The sequence below is a fragment of the Podarcis vaucheri genome (genome assembly GCF_965113315.1).
Source record: "Podarcis vaucheri genome assembly, chromosome: 8".
Taxonomy (NCBI): Eukaryota; Metazoa; Chordata; class Lepidosauria; order Squamata; family Lacertidae; genus Podarcis; species Podarcis vaucheri.
Genome location: NC_138766.1, coordinates 91,555,282 through 91,578,651, shown reverse-complemented (window position 1 = coordinate 91,578,651; position 23,370 = coordinate 91,555,282). Strand labels below are relative to the sequence as shown.

Here is a 23,370-nt window from a genome sequence, read left to right as displayed (position 1 = left end):
GTGTAAAATTATAACAATACCAAATACATATCCATATTTAGAGATTTCTCTGAATCTCCAGACTTCCCAACATCCCCTCTATGGGTCCATTTGTCAACCTTTTCAACTGCAGATTATTCCACAATCCATGTTTTATCTCTCTCCATATTGTCCATGATAAATGCTACATTACAAGAGTTATTAAAGGGTAAAGGGACCCCTGACCATTAGGTCCAGCCGTGGCCGACTCTGGGGTTGCGGCGCTCATCTCACTTTATTGGCTGAGGGAGCTGGCGTACAGCTTCCGGGTCATGTGGCCAGCATGACTAAGCCGCTTCTGGCAAACCAGAGCAGCGCACGGAAACGCTGTTTACCTTCCCACTGGAAGCTATTTATCTACTTACACTTTGACATGCTTTCGAACTGGTAGGTTGGCAGGAGCAGGGACCGAGCAACGGGAGCTCACCCCGTCGTGCGGATTCGAACTGCTGACCTTCTGATCGGCAAGTCCTAGGCTCTGTGGTTTAACCCACAGCACCACCCGCGTTCCTTACAAGTGTTATTAAAAACCTGCTAATGTTTTCATCGGCTTACAGCGGTCTCGTAAATAAATAATATTTTTCTCCATTCTTTATTGAAGTTTTCGTTTTCTTGGTTCCTGAGCTTTCCGATCAGTTTTGCCATTTTGGCGTAGTCTTAACAGCTTGGTTTGCCATTCTTCTCTGGTAGGGACTTTGTCTTCTTTCCACCTGAGCAAAGCTAGAGGACCACGGATTATGACCGCTTGCACTTGGAGGTTGCAATAATTGTTAAGCTCTAACTTAAAATGATTTTTTATTCATAACAAACTTAATAATGCAAACACATTGGAATTGGCAGCAATAAAAGTCCCTTTAGACTCATAATGAGCAAACCAGTGGTATTTTAGGGAGCAGGCTAACAAGCGGGGAGGCCATGACTTACATCATAGGATCCTACACAACACAAAACACTGTTGCTGTATGTAAGTTTTATTTTATTTGTTTTTCATCTTATATTTTGGAAATGCACATCCAGGTTTTTTTCCCTTTAATTTTTTGGGGGGCCCCCAACAGAGTAGGGCCCTAAGCTATACAGTGGACACTCGGGTTGTGAATATGATCCGTGCTGGAAGCACATTTGCAACCCGCAACGCCGCGTCTGCGCATGCACGGGTTACGATTTGGTCTTCTGCGCATGCGCAAGCGACAAAATCCGGAAGTAACTCATTCCGGTACTTCCAGGTTTGGCATGGTGCGCAACCCAAAATCACGCAACCTGAACATCTGTAACCTGAGGTATGACTCTACAGTGGTAGCTCGGGTTACAAACACTTCGGGTTACAGACTCCGCTAACCCAGAAATAGTACCTCGGGTTAAGAACTTTGCCTCAGGATGAGAACGGAAATTGCGCAGCAGCAGCAGCTGTGGGAGGTCCTGTTAGCTAAAGTGGTACCTCAGGTTAAAAATGGTTTCAGGTTAAGGACTGACCTCCGGAACGAATAAAATTTGTAACCAGAGATACCACTGTAGCTTGTTTAGCTTATATGTAAATCTGGCACTGGCTATTAGCCATGATGGCTCTGTTCTACCTCCACAGAGTCAGAGAAGAAGAAGAAGCGTTTGGATTTGATATCCTTCTTTATCACTACCCGAAGGAGTCTCAAAGCGGCTAACATTCTCCTTTCCCTTCCTTCCCCACAACAAACACTCTGTGAGGTGAGTGGGGCTGAGAGACTTCAGAGAAGTGTGACTAGAACAAGGTCACTCAGCAGCTGCATGTGGAGGAGCGGAGACGCGAACCCGGTTCCCCAGATTACGAGTCTACCGCTCTTAACCACTACACCACACTGGCTCTCAGAGGCAGTTGCTGGAAACCACAGGAGGGGAGAGGACTTTTGTGGTCAGATTCTCTGGGCAAAAACAAACAAGATGAATTTTAACAGGGAGAAATGTAAAGTATTGCACTTGGGCAAAAAAAATGAGAGGCGCAAATACAAGATGGGTGACACCTGGCTTGAGAGCAGTACATGTGAAAAGGATCTAGGAGTCTTGGTTGACCACAAACTTGACATCAGCCAACAGTGTGACGCGGCAGCTAAAAAAGCCAATGCAATTCTGGGCTGCATCAATAGGAGTATAGCATCTAGATCAAGGGAAGTAATAGTGCCACTGTATTCTGCTCTGGTCAGACCTCACCTGGAGTACTGTGTCCAGTTCTGGGCACCACAGTTCAAGAAGGACACTGACAAACTGGAACGTGTCCAGAGGAGGGCAACCAAAATGGTCAAAGGCCTGGAAACGATGCCTTATGAGGAACGGCTAAGGGAGCTGGGCATGTTTAGCCTGGAGAAGAGGAGGTTAAGGGGTGATATGATAGCCATGTTCAAATATATAGAAGGATGTCACATAGAGGAGGGAGAAAGGTTGTTTTCTGCTGCTCCGGAGAAGCGGACACGGAGCAATGGATCCAAACTACAAGAAAGAAGATTCCACCTAAACATTAGGAAGAACTTCCTGACAGTAAGAGCTGTTGGACAGTGGAATTTGCTGCCAAGGGAGTGTGGTGGAGTCTCCTACTTTGGAGGTCTTTAAGCAGAGGCTTGACAACCATATGTCAGGAGTGCTCTGATGGTGTTTCCTGCTTGGCAGGGGGTTGGACTCGATGGCCCTTGGGGTCTCTTCCAACTCTAGGATTCTATGAGAAGGCGATTGGGCCGCATCCAGCCCATGGACCTTAGGTTGCCCACCCCTGGTTTAGAGGCAGGGCATCTGCCTTGAATGCAGAAGGCCTCAGGTGCAATTCTTGACATTTCCAGCTGGGATGGGGGAGTACCCCTACCTGAAAACCTCCTGCCAGTTAGTATTGCAGAGAGAGAGAGAGAGAGAGAGAGAGAGAGAGAGAGAGAGAAGGAATACTGAGCCAAATGACACCAGTGGAATAAGGCACTTTCCTGTAATCCTGTTCTGATTTTTTTTTTAAGAGAGAGGCAATGTGGTGCAATGGTTAAACTGCGAGACTCTGACCCAAGAGACCCAGGTTTCAATCTCCACCAGTCCAAGACGCTCACTGCCCTGTAGCCTAACCTGCCTCAAAGGGTTTATAATAATAATAATAATAATTTATTATTTATACCCCGCCCATCCGAAACAGGAAGGGAAGGTTTTAATGTTTGATATATTGCGGTATTTAAATATTTTGCAGGAAGCCGCCCAGAGTGGCTGGGGAAGCCCAGACAGATGGGTGGGGTATAGATAATAAATTATTATTATTATTATTGGACGTGCCAATCAGAAGGTCGGCGGTTCGAATCCCCGTGATGAGCTCCCGTTGCTCGGTCCCTGCTCCTGCCAACCTAGGAGTTCGAAAACATGTCAAAGTGCAAGTGGATAAATAGGTACCGCTCCGGCGGGAAGGTAAACAGCGTTTCTGTGTGCTGCTCTGGTTCGCCAGAAGCGGCTTAGTCATGCTGGCCACATGACCCAGAAGCTGTACGCCGGCTCCCTCGGCCAGTAAAGCGAGATGAGCGTTGCAACCCCAGAGTCGTCCGTGACTGGACCTAATGGTCAGGGGTCCCTTTACATTATTATTATTATTACATATTATTATTATTGTTGTTGTTGATGTTGTTGTAAAACAGGAGCAGAGAACCATTTACGTCACCTTGAGCTCTTGAGTATAAATAAATGCATACTAAATAAATAAATCCCTCAGTGACCTGAGGACAGGGTAGCTTTTGAAGCCCCTCCTAACATACTAACCTGCCTGGAAAGAAGGGCACATTCCTATACAGTGGTACCTCGGGTTACATACACTTCAGGTTACAGACTCCGCTAATCCAGAAATAGTACTAGGTTAAGAACTTTGCTTCAGGATGAGAACAGAAATCATGCTCTGGTGGCATGGCGGCAGCAGGAGGCCCCATTAGCTAAAGTGGTGCTTCAGGTTAAGAACAGTTTCAGGTTAAGAATGGACCTCCGGAATGAATTAAGTACTTAACCCAAGGAACCACTGTACAAGACTCCACCCTGCACAGCCAGGAGTCATATCAGGGTTAGCAACCAATGGGAGGAGCTTGTTGATTCAAATACAATGGGAAGCTCCCCCATGATGTCACCGGGGGTCGTGCCATGGCCCTAGCCACCAGCAGGGCATCGGACAGGATCCACGACCACCCGATTCCTTTAACGGAATACCCAAAAGAGGAGGGGTAGATGATGGCCCATACCCAATCTTCCAACATAGCACACCTATTCCAATGCCTAACCGCCAATACCAGAAAGTTGTGACGAATGGCTACGAGGTAGGCGAAAAAGTAAAAAGCAGAGACATCACCTTGCCGACAAAGGTCTGTACAGTGGTACCTTGGGCTACATACACTTTAGGTTACAGACGCTTCAGGTTACAGACTCCGCTAATCCAGAAATAGTACTAGGTTAAGAACTTTGCTTCAGGATGAGAACAGAAATCGTGCTCCGGCAGCGCAGCGGCAGCAGGAGGCCCCATTAGCTAAAGTGGTGCTTCAGGTTAAGAACAGTTTCAGGTTAAGAACGGACTTTCAGAACGAATTAAATACTTAACCTGAGGTACCACTGTACAGGCCCTCCTTTATGTTCTCTTGCCTTTCAACATAACCGTGGTATTCTGGCAGGTATTCCTCAGCTGCGGGCTGAACTAGATGAGCTTTGGGGGTCCCTTCCAACTCTACATTTCTATGGTCCTGTGGCCTTGGAAAAAGTGGCAGACTCTCCTTCGTCGGAGGCCTTTCAGCAGAGGTTGGCTGGCCGCCTGCCTGGGTTTCCGGAGCCGTGGTTGCAAGGGGGTTGGGCTGGATGACCTCTGGGGGTCCCGGCCAACCCTGCCATTCCGTGAGCTTGTGCGCATTTGCTCTCCCGCTGCGCTGCCAGAGCCCTCCTGCCCTTTCCCCTTCTCTGTGCGTCCTTGCAAAGTCACGCAACGCGTTTGGCCGCACACCACCTTTTGAAATCCTGGAACGAATGCGCTCTCTCTCTCTTTCCAGCCCAGAATACAGACGAAATCAGGACCAGAGCTGGAAAGAGTGTGTGCCTCTCCCCGTCTCCTTTGTTCCTTCCCCGATTGGCTGAATGTCCTACTGTTTTCGCCCTCATCTGCATTCTTTTCATCGCCTGCGAAAGAACTGGAGCAAAGCGCAGCCGCTTGGAATGTCCCTTTGGAGAGCTTTTTGCGCCCTCCTCCTCCCTGTGGTTGATCCGGGATCCCGGAGAGTGGTGAGTGGCTGCAGAAACCTCCTCCTCAAACCCACACCTCCCTGACCCCTCCCCTGCCACCGAGCCCTTATACAGCACCCTCGACGCGAGCAGGCAGCTCCTAGCGCCGTTCCTCTGACCCGGAGAGAAGCCCTTTCTGCTCACCTGCCCGCCGGGACCGCAAAGCGCACCATCACCAAGGATGAAGGCTTCCTTCGCCGCGCTGCTGGCAGTTCTGCTCTGCGTGGAGAGAGGTAAGACTTCTTTCTCCTTTTGTAGGTTCGCCTAGCTCAATACCGTCTGCACTGGCTGGCAGCAGCAGCCCAGGGCTTCAGGTGGGGGCCGTACAAGACCCACACCGCATCTGGAAGAGCTCAGCCGTTTTAGAGTGGCGGCAACTTTGGAACTCCTTGCCTATTGCTATCAGGCAGGTGTCTCCCCTGTTTTCTTTCCACCTTCTCTGTATTCTTTTCATCGCCTGCCAAAGACATTCTGTTTGAGACAAGCCACGCCAGAAGATGTTTAGGAAGCTGGTATGAGTTTTAATTTGTTTTCGTCTGTTGCAGTTTTAACTTTCGGCATGTTTGGAATCACGGCTGTAATTTTTTTTCCTGGGATGGTTTAATTGCTTTGCCTATTCCCCCCCCCAACCACCTTGAGGCTTTTCCCTACAGTCAAGCGGTGTGCAAGTTTTATGAAATAAATAAATAACCCGGAGGTGCCAGAAACTGAGCTTGAGACCTTCTGCGTGCAAAGCACTTTGTCCACTAAACAGACAAGATTCTAGTCCTCATGGGATTCATTTACAGTCCATCTGACTGTGTTGCTCCATCCACTCTGAGCAGCTTCCAGTTAATTAAAACAGGGCTGGTAGCTATAGACTCATAGACGAAGAATTGTAGAGTTGGAAAGGGAGCACAAGGATTATCTAGTCCAACCCCCTGCAATGCAGGAATCTTTTTGCCCAATGTGAGCCTCGAACCCACAACCCTGAGGAGTTTGCTCTACCTACCGAGCTGATATGTAGGACTATGTAGGAAGCTACCTTATGCCAAGTCAGGACCATTACGCCCAGCGTGGTCTCAACTGACGAGCAGCGCCAATTGAACCAGGGACCATCTGCATGGGGTTGGACTAGATGATCCCCAGGGGTCCCTTCCAACAATTCTGTGATTCCATTCAGAGCAAAAGGGTATGGCCCTTCCCAGATAGGAGCTCTGGAAGCTGCCTTGCACTGAGCCTGGGAACCTTTGTCCCTCTAACTCCGTATGGGAGCCTCTCACTTGGATTTCATCTCAAGCCCCACCTAGAGGTCTCCAACCTGGGATCTTATACAGCTGTTTGGCCATTGCCCTTCCCTTTATCATTTTCCTAGCCACGTCTAGATGAAAACTGGTGGAGAGGCTGCTGTTTCGTTTTGTGTTGCTTATTCGTTACTGTGATCTCATTCGTTAAATTTATGTGCTCGAAGATCACGGGTGCGTTTATATCTCACTATTTTCGCTGAAATCGTAGAATCATTAAGGGAACCCTCCTGCAATTCAGGAACAGGCTGTCCCATGCGGGGAATCGAACCTGCAACCTTGGTGTTATCAGTACCACGCTCTAGCCAACTGAGCTATCCAGGCTGATATTAATTTCTCCAGGGAGCTTGAGGTGGTGTTCATGGTTCTCTGCCACCCGCTGCTCCTCATTTAATCACCACAACAACCTTGTGGGGTTGGGTTCAGGACACAACACCACTGTGCCCCATTCACTCCAAAAAGCAGCTCTGATAGTACCCCACAGAGGTCCACACACCCCTTCTTCACCCCTCCCGCCTCCTTGAAAGTCTCTCTCTCAGGCTACACAGTGTCCTTGAATGCCCACAACGCCTCCTGATTGTCCAGATAAGAGAGGGGGCGTGTGTCGAAACCCGAAGGATGAACCAGAGGGAAAATTGGCATGCATTTTGTCCCTGGCCCTGCCCAGCGCCAGCATGCAGCCTTCAAAAGGTTTTCCAGAGGCGAATGTGGGCTCTGGGTTGCAAAAGGGGCCCCAGCCCTGTCCATGGGAACAGGATAAACTCAAACAAAGGGGTCAGCTATGGCTGCAGGCAGCTCAAGCCTCTGGAAGACAATAAAGCCACACCCTGGATTGTCCTTTGTTGTACAAGGAAGAGGAGAGATGACTAAGAAGCGCCTGTTTTCAGTTAGGAGTTATGAGGTCAGCTGAGACATCAGCGGCGATGGGGAGGGGGTTTTCTCTGCCATTATGCAGGCAGTATTTTTCCTGCTGCAGGCGGTGGCGTGGCTTGCAATGAGCTCACCGCTTGTGGCTTCAGGGCTTGGCAAGGATAGTTGGCTTGGCCTGGGTGGGTTGGGGGGTGCAGGGAGAATGCAAAGTCCTCGACTGAGCGCACAGAAACATCATTCCCTTCCTTTTCCATGTACTTTTCGGGACCACAGATCCTCCGCTAAACAGCTCGCGGCGAAAGAATCTCAGCCAAGCCGTATAACATAGATTGCACATTAAAAAAATATTCATAAAATCTATCTGCAGCTTGATCATAGGAAAAAGCCTCAGATAGACCTCTATGAAGTTATCACTAAAAAATCAGCAACCATAATTTAAAGCATAGAGGAAGTTTAAACCACAATGGAATAGATTGAAACAAATTAAAACGGAGTGCAAACTTTCTAAACATCTCTGTAGGCTGGTCTCAATGCAAATGTCTTCAGCCGAAAAGAAAACATTGGAGTCTGCCTGATATCAATAGGCAGGGGGGTTCCAAAGTTGCCAGACTGAGTTCAGGTGGGGCAATGCGTGAAGTTGATTCCAGCTTGTTTAGAATCATAGAATCATAGAATCATAGAATCATAGAATCATAGAGTTGGAAGAGACCACAAGGGCCATCGAGTCCAACCCCCTGCCAAGCAGGAAACAATAAGCCTAAGGCCTGGTTGAAGAGGAATATTTTCGCCTGGCGTCTAAACATATGCAAGAAGGCACCAGGTGAGCTTCCACGGGGATATCATTCTACAAATGAGAAGCCACCACAGAAAAGACCAGTACTCTTTTTGCCACCCTCTTCTGAAGGAGGCACACGAAGAAGGGACTTGGAGGATGATCGTAGGGTTTGGGTAGGTTCATATGGAAAGAGGCAGTCCTTGAGGGATTGCCGTCCTGAGCCGTTTAAGGCTTTATAGGTCAAAACGAGCACTTTGAATTGGGCCCGGAAACTAATGGGCAGCCAGTGCAGACAGACCAGGATCAGTATTATATATTCAAACCATCTTTCTTCTGTGAGCAACCTGGCTGCCAAATTCTGCCCCAGTTGAACCGTCTTCAGAGGCAGCCCCATGTATAACACATTGCAGTAATCCAACCTGCAGGTTACCAGAGCATAGATGACAGGAATTAGGCTGTCTCTGTCCAAATAGGGATGTGGGTGGCGCTGTGGTCTAAACCACTGAGCCTCTTGGGCTTGCTGATCGGAAGGTCGGTGGTTCGAATCCCCACGACGGGGTGAGCTCCCATTGCTCAGTCCCAGCTCCTGCCAACCTAGCAGTTCGAAAGCATGCTGGCGCAAGTAGATAAATAGGTACCGCTGTGGCGGGAAATTAAACGGCGTTTCCATGTGCTCTGGCACCTGTCATTGTCCTCTGTGCGCCAGTAGTGGTTTAGTCATGCTGGCCACACAACCCGGAAAACTGTCTGCAGACACGAAGTGCAAGTAGATAAATAGGTACCGCTCCAGCGGGAAGGTAAACGGTGTTTCCGTGCACTGCTCTGGTTCGCCAGAAGCGGCTTAGTTATGCTGGCCACATGACCCAGAAGCTGTACGCCGGCTCCCTCGGCCAATAAAGCAAGATGAGCGCCGCAACCCCAGAGTCGGCCACGACTGGACCTAATGGTCAGGGGTCCCTTTACCTTTACCCATCTGACTGGGTTTCCCCAGCCACTCTGGGCAGCTTCCAACCTATACGAAAACATAGTAAAACATCAAACATTATAAACGTCCCCGTACAGGGCTGTCTTCAGATGTCTTCTAAAGGTTGTATAGTTACTTCTCTCCTTGGCATCTGATGGGAGGGTGTTCCACAAGGTGGGTGCCGCTATCGAGAATGCCCTCCCTGCTTGAGAGTTTCAGGTGGCATATGCTATGCCCCACATGCCCGTCAACTCCTCCTTCCTGCTTCTTATCACCAAACCTCTCTCTATCTCTCTCCCACTCTGTTCTCATGCACACCAGTTGTTGTTGTTTTGACGTCTCCCCAGCACCAAGCTCCAAACAGGTGCTCATTAAGTCCCGCAGTCGCCGTCTGAGGTGTGCTTCTTGCAAAAACATCTGCCCACAGAACTCTTCTGCCCGGAGCAGGCTTGCTGATTGAGCAAAGACATCGCTTTTGTTTTGGCTGTCTTCGACGAATGACGTTGGGGAAATAGTTGGTTGGGGAGCCGGTCTAGGAAAGTGAGGCCTACCCAAGGGGGATCCTGCTAACAGCAGTATTGTATGGCTTCACACTTCCTTGGGAGGTCAGAGGAGAATTCTCTGTTTATAGGATACTTTTCTCCCAGGGAAAGCACTGTTCGATATTGGCCAGGGGCATTGGCCAGATAAAGCAGTTGGTCCCTTACCTTTCCCGCCCCGATCTGGCAACAGTGATCCATGCGACGGTCACCTCCAGGCTTGACTACTGTCATTCGCTCTACGTGGGGCTGCCCTTGAAACAGTCCCACAAACTCCAGGGGGTGCAAAGCTGAATACACAAATATCCACATGAGGAGAAATTTGCACTTAAAATGCTGATGAATTTTCATGAAGGCTTTAAAGAAAAACACTCTAATAGTTTTCTGATGTGAACTCCTGAAAGCCTGAATTTGCATCTATCCATATGAATGAGCATATTTGGGTCAAGGGCCTGTTTAAGTACTTTGCAACACCCCTTATATGTATCAAGGCTGGCACAGTGCCATGGCAAGTCAGGGCAAACTGGATGGGCCAGAGATGTTCCCATGGTCTGATGGAAACTGAGGCAGCTTCTTGTGCTAATGTGCTTCGGAGGAAGAGCAGCTGCCTAGAAAAACAGGGCTTGGAAGCGCTGGATAGTTTTCACTGTCCTTTGGTCAAAACAAAACAAAACAGGACTGATGTGAGAGCAGAGAGCAAGTTAAACTGTGGAACTCACTGCCACAGGAAGCAGTGATGGCCGCAGATTTGGATGGCTTTAAAAGAGTATTGGATAAATCCATAGAGGGAGAGAGGGCTACTGATGGCTACTAGCCAGGATGCCTATGTCCTGCCAGTTGGAGGCAGTGATGCTTCTGAAAGGGCCGGATTGAGTTTTTATGTCGCCCTCAGCTACTGAAGGTAATGGGGCCCTTTAGATATCCAGCTGTCCTTTGTCAACAACAAATTGTAACTGTTTTTTTTGTGTTGAATATATGCTATATGGCAATTTATGGACTTAAGGTAAAGGGACTCCTGAACGTTAGGTCCAGTTGCAGACGACTCTGGGGTTGTGGCGCTCATCTCGCTTTATTGGCCGAGGGAGCCGGCGTACAGCTTCCGGGTCATGTGGCCAGCATGACTAAGCTACTTCTGGCGAGCCAGAGCAGTGCATGGAAACACCTTTTACCTTCCCGCCGGAGCGGTACCTATTTATCTACTTGCACTTTGACGTGCTTTTGAACTGCCAGGTTGGCAGGACCAGGGACCGAACAATGGGAGCTCACCCCGTCGCAGGGATTCGAACCACTGACCTTCCGATCAGCAAGCCCTAGGCTCAGTGTTTTAGACTACAGTGCCAACCGCTTCCCTCATTTATGGACTTAATAGGTACCTAAAGCCATTTGCACATGTTGGCATGCAACCAGTCCGTGCAGTATATAGGCACCCTATATTAAAAAGATAAAGGGACCCCTGACAATTAAGTCCAGTCGCGAATGACTCTGGGGTTGCGGCGCTCATCTCGCTGAGGGGGCAGCCGTTTGTCCGCTTCTGCAGACAGTTTTTCCAGGTCATGTGGCCAGCATGACTAAGCCGCTTCTGGCGAACCAGAGCAGCGCACGGAAATGCCTTTTACCTTCCCGCCGGAGCGGTACCTATTTATCTACTTGCACTTTGTACTTTTGAACTGCTAGGTTGGCAGGAGCAGAGACCGAGCAACGGGAGCTCACCCCGTCGCGGGGATTCGAACCGCCGACCTTCTGTTCCGCAAGCCCACGCAGCACAGTTGTTTAACCCATAGCATCACCCGCATCCCATCCTAACATGGCGGTTGAGGTCAAGGTGGCGGCTGCCCCTCTGCCACCGCCATCAATACAGCATCAACGTCCCAAATATGTATTGCTTGTTTATTTAAAGTGTCCCCGGATTCATTGAAAAAATTCTGGTACCCCTAGACTAGGTGGTCCATTGGTCTGATCCAGCTTCTTCTTCTCATGTTTTTATAACTCTCAAAAACGACAAGGATGCGTAGGTATTCTTACAAAGCACACACCAAAGGACAGTGTTTTCTTTCCCTCCCTGAGCTTTCGGAAACAAATGATGCTCCTTCGCTTCATGCAGAGTTACAGCAAATCTAATCTAATCCCCTGTGAGAATTTGTCAGTGTGGCATGTCAACGTCTGAGTTACACAAGACCATTCCGCAGAGAGCATGGCGCCCGACCCCTTTTAACTTGTTGAAACATTCAGCCCTGGAAAGGATGGTGTGTGATTCGAAAGTTCACGCACCACATTTCAAAACCTGGTTTGTCTTAATTGATAGATTTGTTTCGCATCCCTGTGGGTTTTGTCCTAATCGCGTTGTGTCCACACCCTTGCACAATTACCACCTGATGGTGCCGACATCCAAGGATGACTTGCAGTTGCGGAATGACCATCAGAGCTCAAACAACTTGTACCGTGGTTGCAGATTGCATCAACTGCTCTCGACTGCCATGCTTTTCTCTTTTTTAAAAAATATATTTTTATTGAGCAATTTAAGAAACAAATTATCAATCAATATAACCATTTACATTTCCCCACTCTCCCCCCACCCCAAGAACTTCCCTTAGCTCCCCTCTCTGGTTTCTTTGCACATATTGTGCTCTGCATATTATAAAATTGTACATACCATTGCCTTATCTATCATGTTTTTAACTAAAAAATTGTGGATGTTTATTCAAAACCTGCCAAGGAGTCCCAAATCATTTTGTTGTCTGCCATGCTTTTCAATGAGGGACATTCTGCGTGAATTGCCCTGTGAAGAGCCCTCAAGTGAAATTGACGTGGCATTGTTAGAGGAGAAAAGAGTGAGCTAAATTAAATTTAACTAGCTAAATGAACTACTTGACTCTTACCTTACCAGGAAGTCCTAATAACTAGATTTCCTCCAGAAAGAAATTCGTCCTTAAAGAATAATAGAATCACAGAGTTGGAAGGGACACCCCAAGGTCATCTAGTCCAACCCCCTGGAATGCAGGAAACTCCGCTAAAACATCCCTGACAGGTGGCCAGCTGACCTCTGCTTAGAAACCTCCAAGGAAAGAGAGGCCACCCTCTCCCGAGGGAGTCAAATGCCTGCCAAACAGCTCTTACTCCTCAAATAATTTTTTCATTGAGGCTGATATAGCGAATGGCAAAGAATTAACTGGGTGGTTTAATTTAAAGGTTGAAGATTAAATGGTATTATTATTTATTACCCACCCTTCGCTCCAAGGTCTCAGGGTGGGCTACAGCTTTAAAACAATACAGTATTAAAAACAATTTTAATGTATTAGTTTATTCAATCTTTTGTAGTTTACATTACACACACACACACTCACTCACTCACTCACACACACACTCACTCACTCACTCACTCACACACAGTGGAGCCTCTACTCATGAGCACAATCCGTTCCGGAGGTCTGTCCTTATGGCAAATGTATATACTGTCTGTCTCTCTCTCTGTGTGTATAACTATATATATATTAAAAGGTTTGTACAGTATACAGTGGACGCTCAGGTTGCAAATGTGATCCGTGCGGGATGCACGTTCACAACATGCAGTGTTTGCAACCCGCGTGTGCGCAGTCGCGGGTTGCGATTTGGCGCTTCTGTGCATGTGCAAAGCGCTATTTAGCGCTTCTGAGCATGCGCGACTGCCGAAACCCGTAAGTAACCCATTTTGGTACTTCCGGGTTTCGGAAGTCCGCAACCCGAAAAAACGCAACCTGAAATGGCTATAACCTGAGATATGACTGTATACATTTGCCATAAGGAATATATTTTACATTAAAATGTACCAAAAAAAAATAAAAGTGTGTGTGTGTGTGTGTGTGTGTGTGTGTATACACACACTTTTATTATTTTTTGGTATATTTCGATGTAAAATATATTTTGGCTGGTGTTTTTTAAAAAAATAAAAATATTGTATTAGTATATGTATTATTTCTGTGGTTGATGTGAGCAGGATCCTTGAAACGACAACAATGAACAAACAGTGATCAGCGTACTGGGAAACAGGGAAGTATTTTCTCTCAGCCAGATTGGCTAGTAGCCTTGGCAGTAGGTCAGGTTATTTCAGAGAGGACGCCAGGCCAAAGCGGTTTCATAATCGTTGAAGACCATTATTGCCAAATGACATTCTAGAACAGCAGCGTGATTCACTGTCTAGGTTGGACACGCTGCCACCTGCAGTTGGAATAGCAGTATTACAGCTAACTCTACACACAGCCTGAGGATTGGCTTAGTTCCTTGAGCCATCTGAAAGGAGTTGCTTTGAGGGCAACTTACTGTCAACCTTCTCTTTGCATGTGGTATCATGCATCATATGTGTTTGCTGGGGTGGTGGAGAGAGAGAGAGAGAGAGGGAGGGAGGGATGGACTGTGATGAAATAAGGTTCTACTTAAGGGTCCATCGTTCAGTTACAAATCCTCCATTATTTTTTCGATGAAAATAGGGATATCCTATTTATTATTATTATTGTTATTATTATTATTATTATTATTAATAATAATAATACCGCGTCCATCTGTCTGGGGTGGGGTGTGGCTTCCAACACATACACACACACACACAACACAACACATTAAACATTTTGTGCGACACGGGTGGCACTGTCGGTTAAACCACAGAGCCTAGGGCTTGCCGATCAGAAGGCCAGTGGTTCGAATCCCCATGACAGGGTGAGCTCCCGTTGCTCAGTCCCTGCTCCTGCCCACCTAGCAGTTCGAAAGCACATCAGAGTGCAAGTAGATAAATAGGTACCACTCCGGCGGGAAGGTAAACAGTATTTCCGTGCGCTGCTCTGGTTCTCCAGAATCGGCTTAGTCCTGCTGGCCACATGACCCGGAAGCTGTACGCCGACTCCCTCGACCAGTAAAGCGAGATGAGTGCCACAACTCCAGAGTCGGCCATGACTGGACCTAATGGTCAGGGGTCCCTTTACCTTTTAAGCATTTTAAAACTTCCTTATACAGGGTTGCCTTCAGATGTCTTCTAAAAGTTGTATAGTTACTTATCTCCTTGGCTCTGAGGTCACATAGCCTCCAACATTTCTCCAGTGAAAATAGAGGCGTCCCCTCCAACATTTTTTCAGGTGAAAACAGGGACGTCCTACCATACCCTCCAACGTTTCTCTGATGAAAATAGGGGAAATGTGGGACATTCCAGGATCAAATCAGAAACCGGGGCGGCTTCTGTAAATCCGGGACTGTCCCTGGAAAATAGGGTCTGCAGTTACAGCTTGCTGGTATGATAAAGGACACCTCAAGGTTTATTACAACGCTTTCTGAGCGTTCAAAGCATAGGGCATGCATAATGACAGTAATCCTTCCATACCAGAACCTTGTATCGTAGGACAGTATAATTATCCTCACATTTATGCATAGGCATGCATAGGAGTGCACATCAGGCAGTATTTATATGTCCCAATTTAGCAATGACAAGGTGTTAAAAAGTTTTGGCATTTGTAGGCATCCCTTGCGGGCAATGCCCAACCACCAGCGCTATGAAGTCATGAGGACTAGTATGTTTCACTCAAAAGGAAAGAAGGAAAGCAAGCAAGCAAGCCGAAAATGGACCTCAGTTTCAATAAGATTTTGTGAGCGTTTGGTTGGACTGTGATGCCCTCCCCGAATAACCATCCCCATCTCAATTTAGCTCCCATTAGGGATGATTAAGACAGGAGTGCCTGGCGTGCTCTGGTCCATGGGGTCATGAGTCGGACACGACTAAACAACAACAAAGAGATGAATTCATTGCAAAGTAGTTTTTATTAGAATTTTCCCAGTTTGTTTCCCTCTATATATGCCTTGGGTGGTGCTGTGGGTTAAACCACAGAGCCTAGGACTTGCCAATCGGAAGGTCGGCGGTTTGAATCCCCGCGATGGGGTGAACTCCCATTGCTCGGTCCCTGCTCCTGCCCACCTAGCAGTTCGAAAGCATGCCAATGCAAGTAGATAAATAGGTACCGGTCTGGCGGGAAGGTAAACGGCGTTTCCATGCGCTGCTCTGGTTCGCCAGAAGTGGCTTAGTCATGCTGGCCACATGACCCAGAAACTGTACACCGGCTCCCTCGGCCAATAAAGCGAGATGAGCGCCGCAACCCCAGAGTCAGTCACGACTGGACCTAATGGTCAGGGGTCCCTTTACCTTTATCTTATATATGCCTTGCTTGCCTATTTCTCCCCTTATTCTCTTCCTTACATTCAACATTAGGAAGAGCTTTTGACAGCAAGAGCTGCTAGACTGCGGAATGAACAACCTCAGAAGGTGGTGGCCTCTCCTTTCCTTGGTGGATTTTAAGCAGAGGTTGGGTGGCCATCTCTGCCAAGCAAAGCAGTTGGCTCCTTACCTCTCTCGCCCTGACCTAGCCACTGTGATCCACGCGACGGTCACCTCCAGGATTATTGTAACTCACTCTGCATGGGGCTGCCCTTGAGACTGACCCAGAAACTCCAGCGGGTGCAGAATGCTGCAGCGAGACTCCTTACGAGGTCTTCGCTGCGAGATCACATTCACCCATTGCTACACCAGCTGCACTGGCTCCTGGTGGAGTACAGGATCAGGTTCAAGCTGCTGGTTTTGCCATTTAAAGCCCTATATGGCCTAGGACCCTCGTCCCTACGGGTCTGCCTTCCTGGTATGTCGCACAGAGGACCTTACAGTCTTCAAATAAAAAAACCTTGGAGGTCCCGGGCCACAGGGAGGTTAGGCTGGCCTCAACCAGAGCCAGGGCTTTTTCAGTTGTGGCCCCGATCTGGTGGAACGCTCTGTCACAGGAGACTAGGGCCCTGCGGGACTTGACATCTTTCCGCAGGGCATGCAAGACAGAGCTGTTCCGCCTGGCCTTTGGTTTGGACTCAGTCTGACCCCCTCCTTAGGTAATCCTCATAGAACTCTAGCCCAATGGTTGCCATTAATTTGATTTTGAACTGATTTTAGAATGAATTGATTTTAGAATGTATTTCAATTAATAGATTGTGATTTTATGTAAACTGTGTTACTTTTACTGTTGTTAGCCGCTCTGAGCCCGGCTTCGGCTGGGGAGGGTGGGATATAAATAAATAAATAAATAAATAATAATAATAATAATAATAATAATAATAATAATAATTATTATTATTATTATCTTTAGCTGAGATTCCTGTGTTTTCAGGGGGTTGGACTAGATGACCCTCAGTGGCCCCTTCCAGCTCCAAGCTTCTATGATTCCTGCCCCTGCTTTGCGGTCTGTACCTAAGGAGCGTGTTTTGTGTTCCATTCACAGTGGCATCGCTGACCTGCTTCCACTGTGAGAACGAGGAAAACAATTGGAACTGCCTGAAGCCAAAGACCTGCGACACCTCGGACAAGTACTGCGTCACCAAGTTTTTCGGTGGAGGCGTCGGTGAGTGCCACGTAGCTTCATCAACTTCTACCATTCTTGCCTTTTCTCTAAATTGAAATGTCCCAAAGGCGGCAACCTCTTTATTACTTTTACCTGGCCTATCTGAGTGACTTGCCTAGGGCACAGACCTCAGAGGGGTGCAATACTGACCTTTGAGGGGGCCAGTTTTACGCAGGTCCGATGTTGTTCTCTCTTACAAATTCCTGATATATTTTACTTTCATTTTGAATAATGTTATCATTTCTATCAGTTTTTGGAAATTGGAAATTGGAGCCGCCCAGAGTGGCTGGGGAAACCCCGCCAGATGGGTGGGGTATGATGATGATGAAGAAGAAGAAGAAGAAGTTAGAGTGTGTGTGTGTGCATGAGCAAGCAAGCAATCTTCAGTCTTCAATCTTTAAATTAAATCATCCAGTTAAATCTTTGCCATTCGCTATATCGGTGGCACTGTGGGTTAAACCACAGAGCCTAAGGCTTGCTGATCAGAAGGTCGGCGGTTTGAATCCCCGTGACGGGGTGAGCTCCCATTGCTCGGTCCCAGCTCCTGCCCACCTAGCAGTTCGAAAGCATGTCAAAGTGCAAGTAGATAAATAGGTACCGCTCCGGTGGGAAGGTAAATGGCATTTCTGTGCACTGCTCTGGTTCGCCAGAAGCAGCTTAGTCATGCTGGCCACATGACCCGGAAGCTGTACGCCAGCTCCCTTGGCCAATAAAGCGAGATGAGCGCCGCAACCCCAGAGTCGGTCACGACTGGACCTAATGGTCAGGGGTCCCTTTACCTTTATATCAACCTCAATAAAAAATTATTTGAGGAGTAACAGCTGTTTGACTCCCTAAGGGAGGTGTGGCCCCTCCTTCCTTAGAGGTGTGTGTGTGTGTGTGTGTGTAAGCAATTAACCTTGTTTAGGGCATAAAAAAGCGTTTCACCAGCCCAAGTCACACCTGTGCATTACAGGGTGGTATCGGCAGGCTCCCTTGTCCTTTAAAGCGAGATGAGCGCCGCAACCCCAGAGTCGTCTGCCACTGGACTTAATGGTCAGGGGTCCCTTTACCTTTACCTTTGGTCATAATGGCTGTGGTCCTCTGAATAGCAGCTGCTGGGAACCACAGGAGGGGAGAGGGCTCTTGTGTTCGAATCCTGCTTGCGGGTTTCCCATTGGGGCATCTGGTCAGCCACTGTGAGAATAGGATGCTGGACTAAATGGCCACTGGCCTGATCCAGTAGACTCTCCTTATACAGTGGTACCTCAGGTTAAGTACTTAATTCGTTCTGGAGGTCCATTCTTAACCTGAAACTGTTCTTAACTTGAGGTACCACTTTAGCTAATGGGGCCTCCCACTGCCCCTGCGCCACCGCCGCGTGATTTCTGTTCTCATCCTGAGGTAAAGTTCTTAACCTGAGGCACTATTTCTGGGTTAGCGGAGTCTGTAACCTGAAGCATCTGTAACCCGAGGTACCACTGTACTTTTCTGTAACAGTCAGGGAAATAAACTGCTGGATAATAATAATAATAAAACAATTTATTATTTATACCCCGCCCATCTGGCTGAGTTTCCCCAGCCACTCTGGGCGGCTTCCAACAAAGATGAAAAACACACTAAAATGTCACATATTAAAAACTTCCCTGAACAGGGCTGCCTTCAGATGTCTTCTGAATGTCAGGTGGTTGTTTATCTCTTTTGACATCTGGTGGGAGGGCGTTCCACAGGGCGGGCGCCACCACCGAAAAGGCCCTCTGCCTGGTTCCCTGGAGCTTTGCTTCTCGCAGGGAGGGAACCGCCAGAAGGCCCTCGGTGCTGGATCTCAGTGTCCGGGCAGAACGCTGGGGGTGGAGACGCTCCTTCAGGTATACAGGACCGAGGCCATTTAGGATTAATGCTGCCACACTATAAAGGAGTTTTTAAATATTCTGACTGTTTGAACTGTCTCCTTGGGCAATCTTTATTTTAATATAAAAATAACTGGACCTCTTTCTTTCCTTCCTTCCTTCCAGGTGACAACAAGAAGCAGTCCATCAGCAAATACTGCTCTCCCATGTGCCCCCAAGGAGGGATCGACCTCGGCGTCATGGCCTTTTCCATCAAATGCTGCGACTCTGAGCTGTGCAACTTAAGTGGCGCTTCCGGTGTGAAAAGCAGCTCCTTGATCTTGGTTGCGGGCACCTTGGCCAGTCTGCTGTACATCTTTGGAGCCAAGTTGTAGATGCAGAAGGCGAGAAGGACTTCTCCTCCAGGGAGAAACCCAACCTTTCACCCCACGTGCAAAACTGTGCTTTATAATGCATGCCTGTTAACTTTATTCTCTGCCCAGAGCCATCTTTCCCATTGGTGTTAGTGGTGCGTTGCGCCAGGGCGCCGGCCTCTCAAGGGCGCCCTTGAGAGTGGGGGAGCTGCGCAGTTTTGCAGGCAGCCTCCCTCCCATAGCTGCAAATGTTTTCCTTTTTTAAAAGGGAAATTCTCTTATTCCGAATAGGATTCCTCGCAAGAAAAGGGAAAAGTTGACAGCTATGGCCTCCCCTTTCCCTGCGGGCACGCCAGCTGCGCCCCACCAACTATATGGCGGGTGGGCGGGCAGCTTCCCTCCCAAGCCTCTGCATCTGCTGAAGACGGCCCTGATCCTGGTTGTCGTCGTCCTGCTTCTTGGAGAAAGGTGGCGCACAGCCTTCCCAGGCTGCCTTCTCGGGCACCGGAGAGCATGTCCACCAGCACGTTTTCCCCACCACGCTGGGGATCGGGGCAGTGGGGGAGTCAAAGGACATTTTCCACCACCCCCTCCCTTGTTTTGAAGTTGCAGGGGCGCCGGAGGGATCTTTGCACCACCAATGCACCGGATACGCTTAAGACGGCCCTGTCTCTGTCCACACTGGCTTGGAGCACTTTCTGAGCCAAGGAACATTCCACTGGTGCCACATCTACAGCCTGTGCGCATAATGGACAGAGCAGGGATTACTCATGAGTAAGCCCCCTCTGGTCTCCTCAAGCTGGAAAGATGAGCTGCAGCTCAATGAAGAACATGGGTGGGTTGGTGGGTGCTTCCTCCTCATGAGTAGGCCCACTTACGGGGGGGGGGGGGAAGGCAACCCAGCCTCTCACCAGAAACCGGGGCAGCGAGTAAAGCAGCTTGTGGGCTTTCCCTACAGGTTGGTTTACTCCAGAGTAAACACCCATCGCATGCCAAGCTTACAAAGATGATACGCCACATAATTATTAATCTGTATTTTTACTGTTGGAAACGGCTTGGGGGCCGGTTAGCGAAAAGTGGTCTAAAAATCTAATAAATACGTTAACGTACACATATAGATGGCAGGAACATTGTATGTTTTTTTGGGGGGTGGGGAGGGTTGGGGGAAGAAAACCTTTTCGCTGGAACATATCCTGAGAAAAACTGCTAATATGGACAAGACACAGACTCCAGGAAGGATTTTTGGGGATGGCTTGGGAAGGGTAAGTATCTTCCCTGGAGAGTTCTGCCCTCTTGAGGCTCTGTTTATATATGCACAGCTTGGTGGGAAATAAAGAGATTGTGAAATAAATACATATAAATCCCTCTTGGGCAAAGTGTAGGCAGCCAACCTCAAATAAAAAAAATCAAAGCACCTCTAATTCCCAGATTTCTTTTCTTTCTTTTTTTAAAAAACACCCCTGCATCGTTAATTTTGCTTTGCATCACACCAGGAATGCTTGCAGGGCAATCCTAAATAGGTTTACTCAGAAGTAAGTCCTGCAGCTTTCAATGTGGACCAGGTTGGGCTGCTTAGGAAAAGCTGTTTATCTCCACGGTGACCTGAGGACACGCAGACACACTTGACCCAAGGGAGAATCATGTTATTCAAGGAAATTATTCTTCTCTGGCATTTTATATTCTACACTGTTACAGAAAAATCTAGGTGTGAGGCTGCTCAGTCACCCAGCTCATCAGGCAGAGCCCACGGGTCCCAGTGGAATAAAGGAAGGAGTCCAGCCACCAACCGGAGCAAATAGCTGTAGACCAAAGTTTATTGCGCAACAGGTTCAAAGAGGAATTTTCAACCCCGAGGATGGGGTGACAAGGACTTTTAAAAGTTTCTATCTTATCCCAGCATACAGTTCATTAAGCATCACTACATCATTGCTACATCAGAAAAGGGAAGGGTTATACATGGGACACAGGTGGTGCTGTGGGTTAAACCACAGAGCCTAGGACTTGCCGATCAGAAGATCGGTGGTTCGAATCCCCATGACGGAGTGAGCTCCTCTTGCTTGGTCCCAGCTCCTGCCAACCTAGCAGTTCAAAAGCACATCAAAGTGCAAGTAGATAAGTAGGTACTGCTCTGGCAGGAAGGTAAACGGCATTTCCGTGCGCTGCTCTGGTTCGCCAGAAGCGGCTTAGTCATGCTGGCCACATGACCCGGAAGCTGTACGGTGTCTCCCTCGGCCAATAAAGCGAGATGAGCGCTGCAACCCCAGAGTTGGCTATGACTGGACCTAATGGTCAGGGGTCCCTTTACCTTTACCTTATACATAATTAACATAGGAGGAATGTGTTGGGGCAACAGGCGGATACAGGATATGTATTGGGAAGTACATTCTAAGCACCTACTACAGTGGTACCTCAGGTTACATGCACTTAAAGTTACAGACTCCGCTAACCCAGAAATAGTGCTTCAGGTTAAGAACTTTGCTTCAGGACGAGAACAGAAATTGTGCTCTGGCAGCGCGGCTGCAGCAGGAGGCCCCATTAGCTAAAGTGGTGCTTCAGGTTAAGAACAGTTTCAGGTTAAGAAGGGACCTCCGGAACAAATTAAGTACTTAACCCGAGGTACCACTGTACAAAGGGACAATAGAACTTTGGTTTGCATAGTCTGCCACCTGGGCAAGTCCAGAGGAGTGCCTTTGCCCAGCGATTGACACCTGTGAGTACATGACCTCCCACTTGAGGGATTATGGCAGGGACTGAGTGGTTTCCAAGTCCTTGGCCAATGCAGCAAATTGGCAGTGGAATGAAGAAAACTGGCAAAGGTATTGATTTTATGTGGTTTTTAAAGCTAGGTCACTTCCCTGAGCTGTCAAGTCGAAAGGATACATTTATGCATAATATTTGTAACATCTAACAATTTTAAAGATGTGGGCCCCCCCGTAATTTTCGTAACAACACTTTCCTCTTTATGAAGTGTATGCTTTTTGCACAAAGCTCTGAACCTGAATAACAACAACAATAAACGATCCAAACCGCACATGCAATTTATCTGTGTTTCTTGGTGGATTTACCTATGCAGTTTGTTTTCACGAGGGTTTGATTTTGCAATCATTAAAAAATATCCTTGCACACGACCCCAACTCCCAGGGTTCGGCTTCCTTGGAATGATGCTAGCGGAGAGCACGGCGCCTTTCGGATAGATCATTTTATTTATCATGATAAAGTAAAGGTAAAGGGACCCCTGACCATTAGGTCCAGTCGTGGACGACTCTGGGGTTGCGGCACGCATCTCGCTTTATTGGCCGAGGGAGCCGGCGTACAGCTTCCAGGTCATGTGGCAAACCAGAGCAGCGCAAGGAAACGCGGTTACCTTCCCGCAGGAGTGGTACCTAGTTATCTTTGACGTGCTTTCGAACTGCTAGGTTGGCAGGAGCAGGGACCGAGCAACGGGAGCTCACCCCGTTGTGGGGATTCGAACCGCCGACCTTCTGATCAGCAACTCCTAGGCTCTGTGGTTTAACCCACAGCGCCACCCGCGTCCCTATAATTTATCATGATAACACAGTATAAAAACAAAGAAACAAAAAACGCTAACAGCAGAATTAATGTTGCCAACATTAAATCTTGGCCCCGACAAAACCACCTAAACAATATCGCCCCATAAGTCTATAGGCTTCCTGAGAAGTAGGGATGGTCTCTGACCTCTTAAGCAGCCTCGGCAATTGCAGCTGGAATCAATCAATCAATCAATCAATCAATCAATCAATCAATCAATCAGAGCCTCGTCCTCCCCAACAAGGTAGAAGGAGGCTAGCAAAACAGGCAGCTGGTCTCACAGGACTCTCAGCCAAGATGGTCTCTTTAGATTTATATACAATCCCACCCTGTCCTCAGCTCTCACCTGTGGCTCCTAGAAGCTGTCAGGAGCTGACAGCTGCCAGACCCTGCAAACGGCTTCAAATGATCAGCTAAACCAGGTGAGGGGAGCCAATAATAATAAGAATGTATTATTTGTACTCCACCCATCTTGCTGGGTTTCCCCAGTCACTCTGGGCAGCTCCCAACAGAATTACAGTGGTGCCTCGGGTTACAGATGCTTCAGGTTACAGACGCTTCAGACTACAG

General features: G+C 48.1%; 1 protein-coding gene and 1 long non-coding RNA gene across 2 annotated transcripts; one reads left to right on the top strand and one right to left on the bottom strand.

Annotated features, from left to right (window-relative positions):
• The first annotated feature begins 5,164 nt into the window (after window positions 1–5,164).
• On the top strand, window positions 5,165–20,368 carry LOC309539607 (lymphocyte antigen 6E-like). Its single transcript, XM_082236003.1, has 3 exons — window positions 5,165–5,480; window positions 16,950–17,069; window positions 19,064–20,368. The coding sequence occupies exons 1-3, from the start codon at window positions 5,429–5,431 to the stop codon at window positions 19,270–19,272; spliced, it is 381 nt and encodes a 126-aa protein (XP_082092129.1). The 5' UTR covers window positions 5,165–5,428; the 3' UTR covers window positions 19,273–20,368.
• On the bottom strand, window positions 12,283–22,369 carry LOC309539673. Its single transcript, XR_014222939.1, has 2 exons — window positions 21,563–22,369; window positions 12,283–14,627 (listed from the first exon to the last, which is right to left on the bottom strand). It is a non-coding gene; the product is annotated as an uncharacterized lncRNA (long non-coding RNA).
• Between the last annotated feature and the right edge of the window lie 1,001 nt (window positions 22,370–23,370).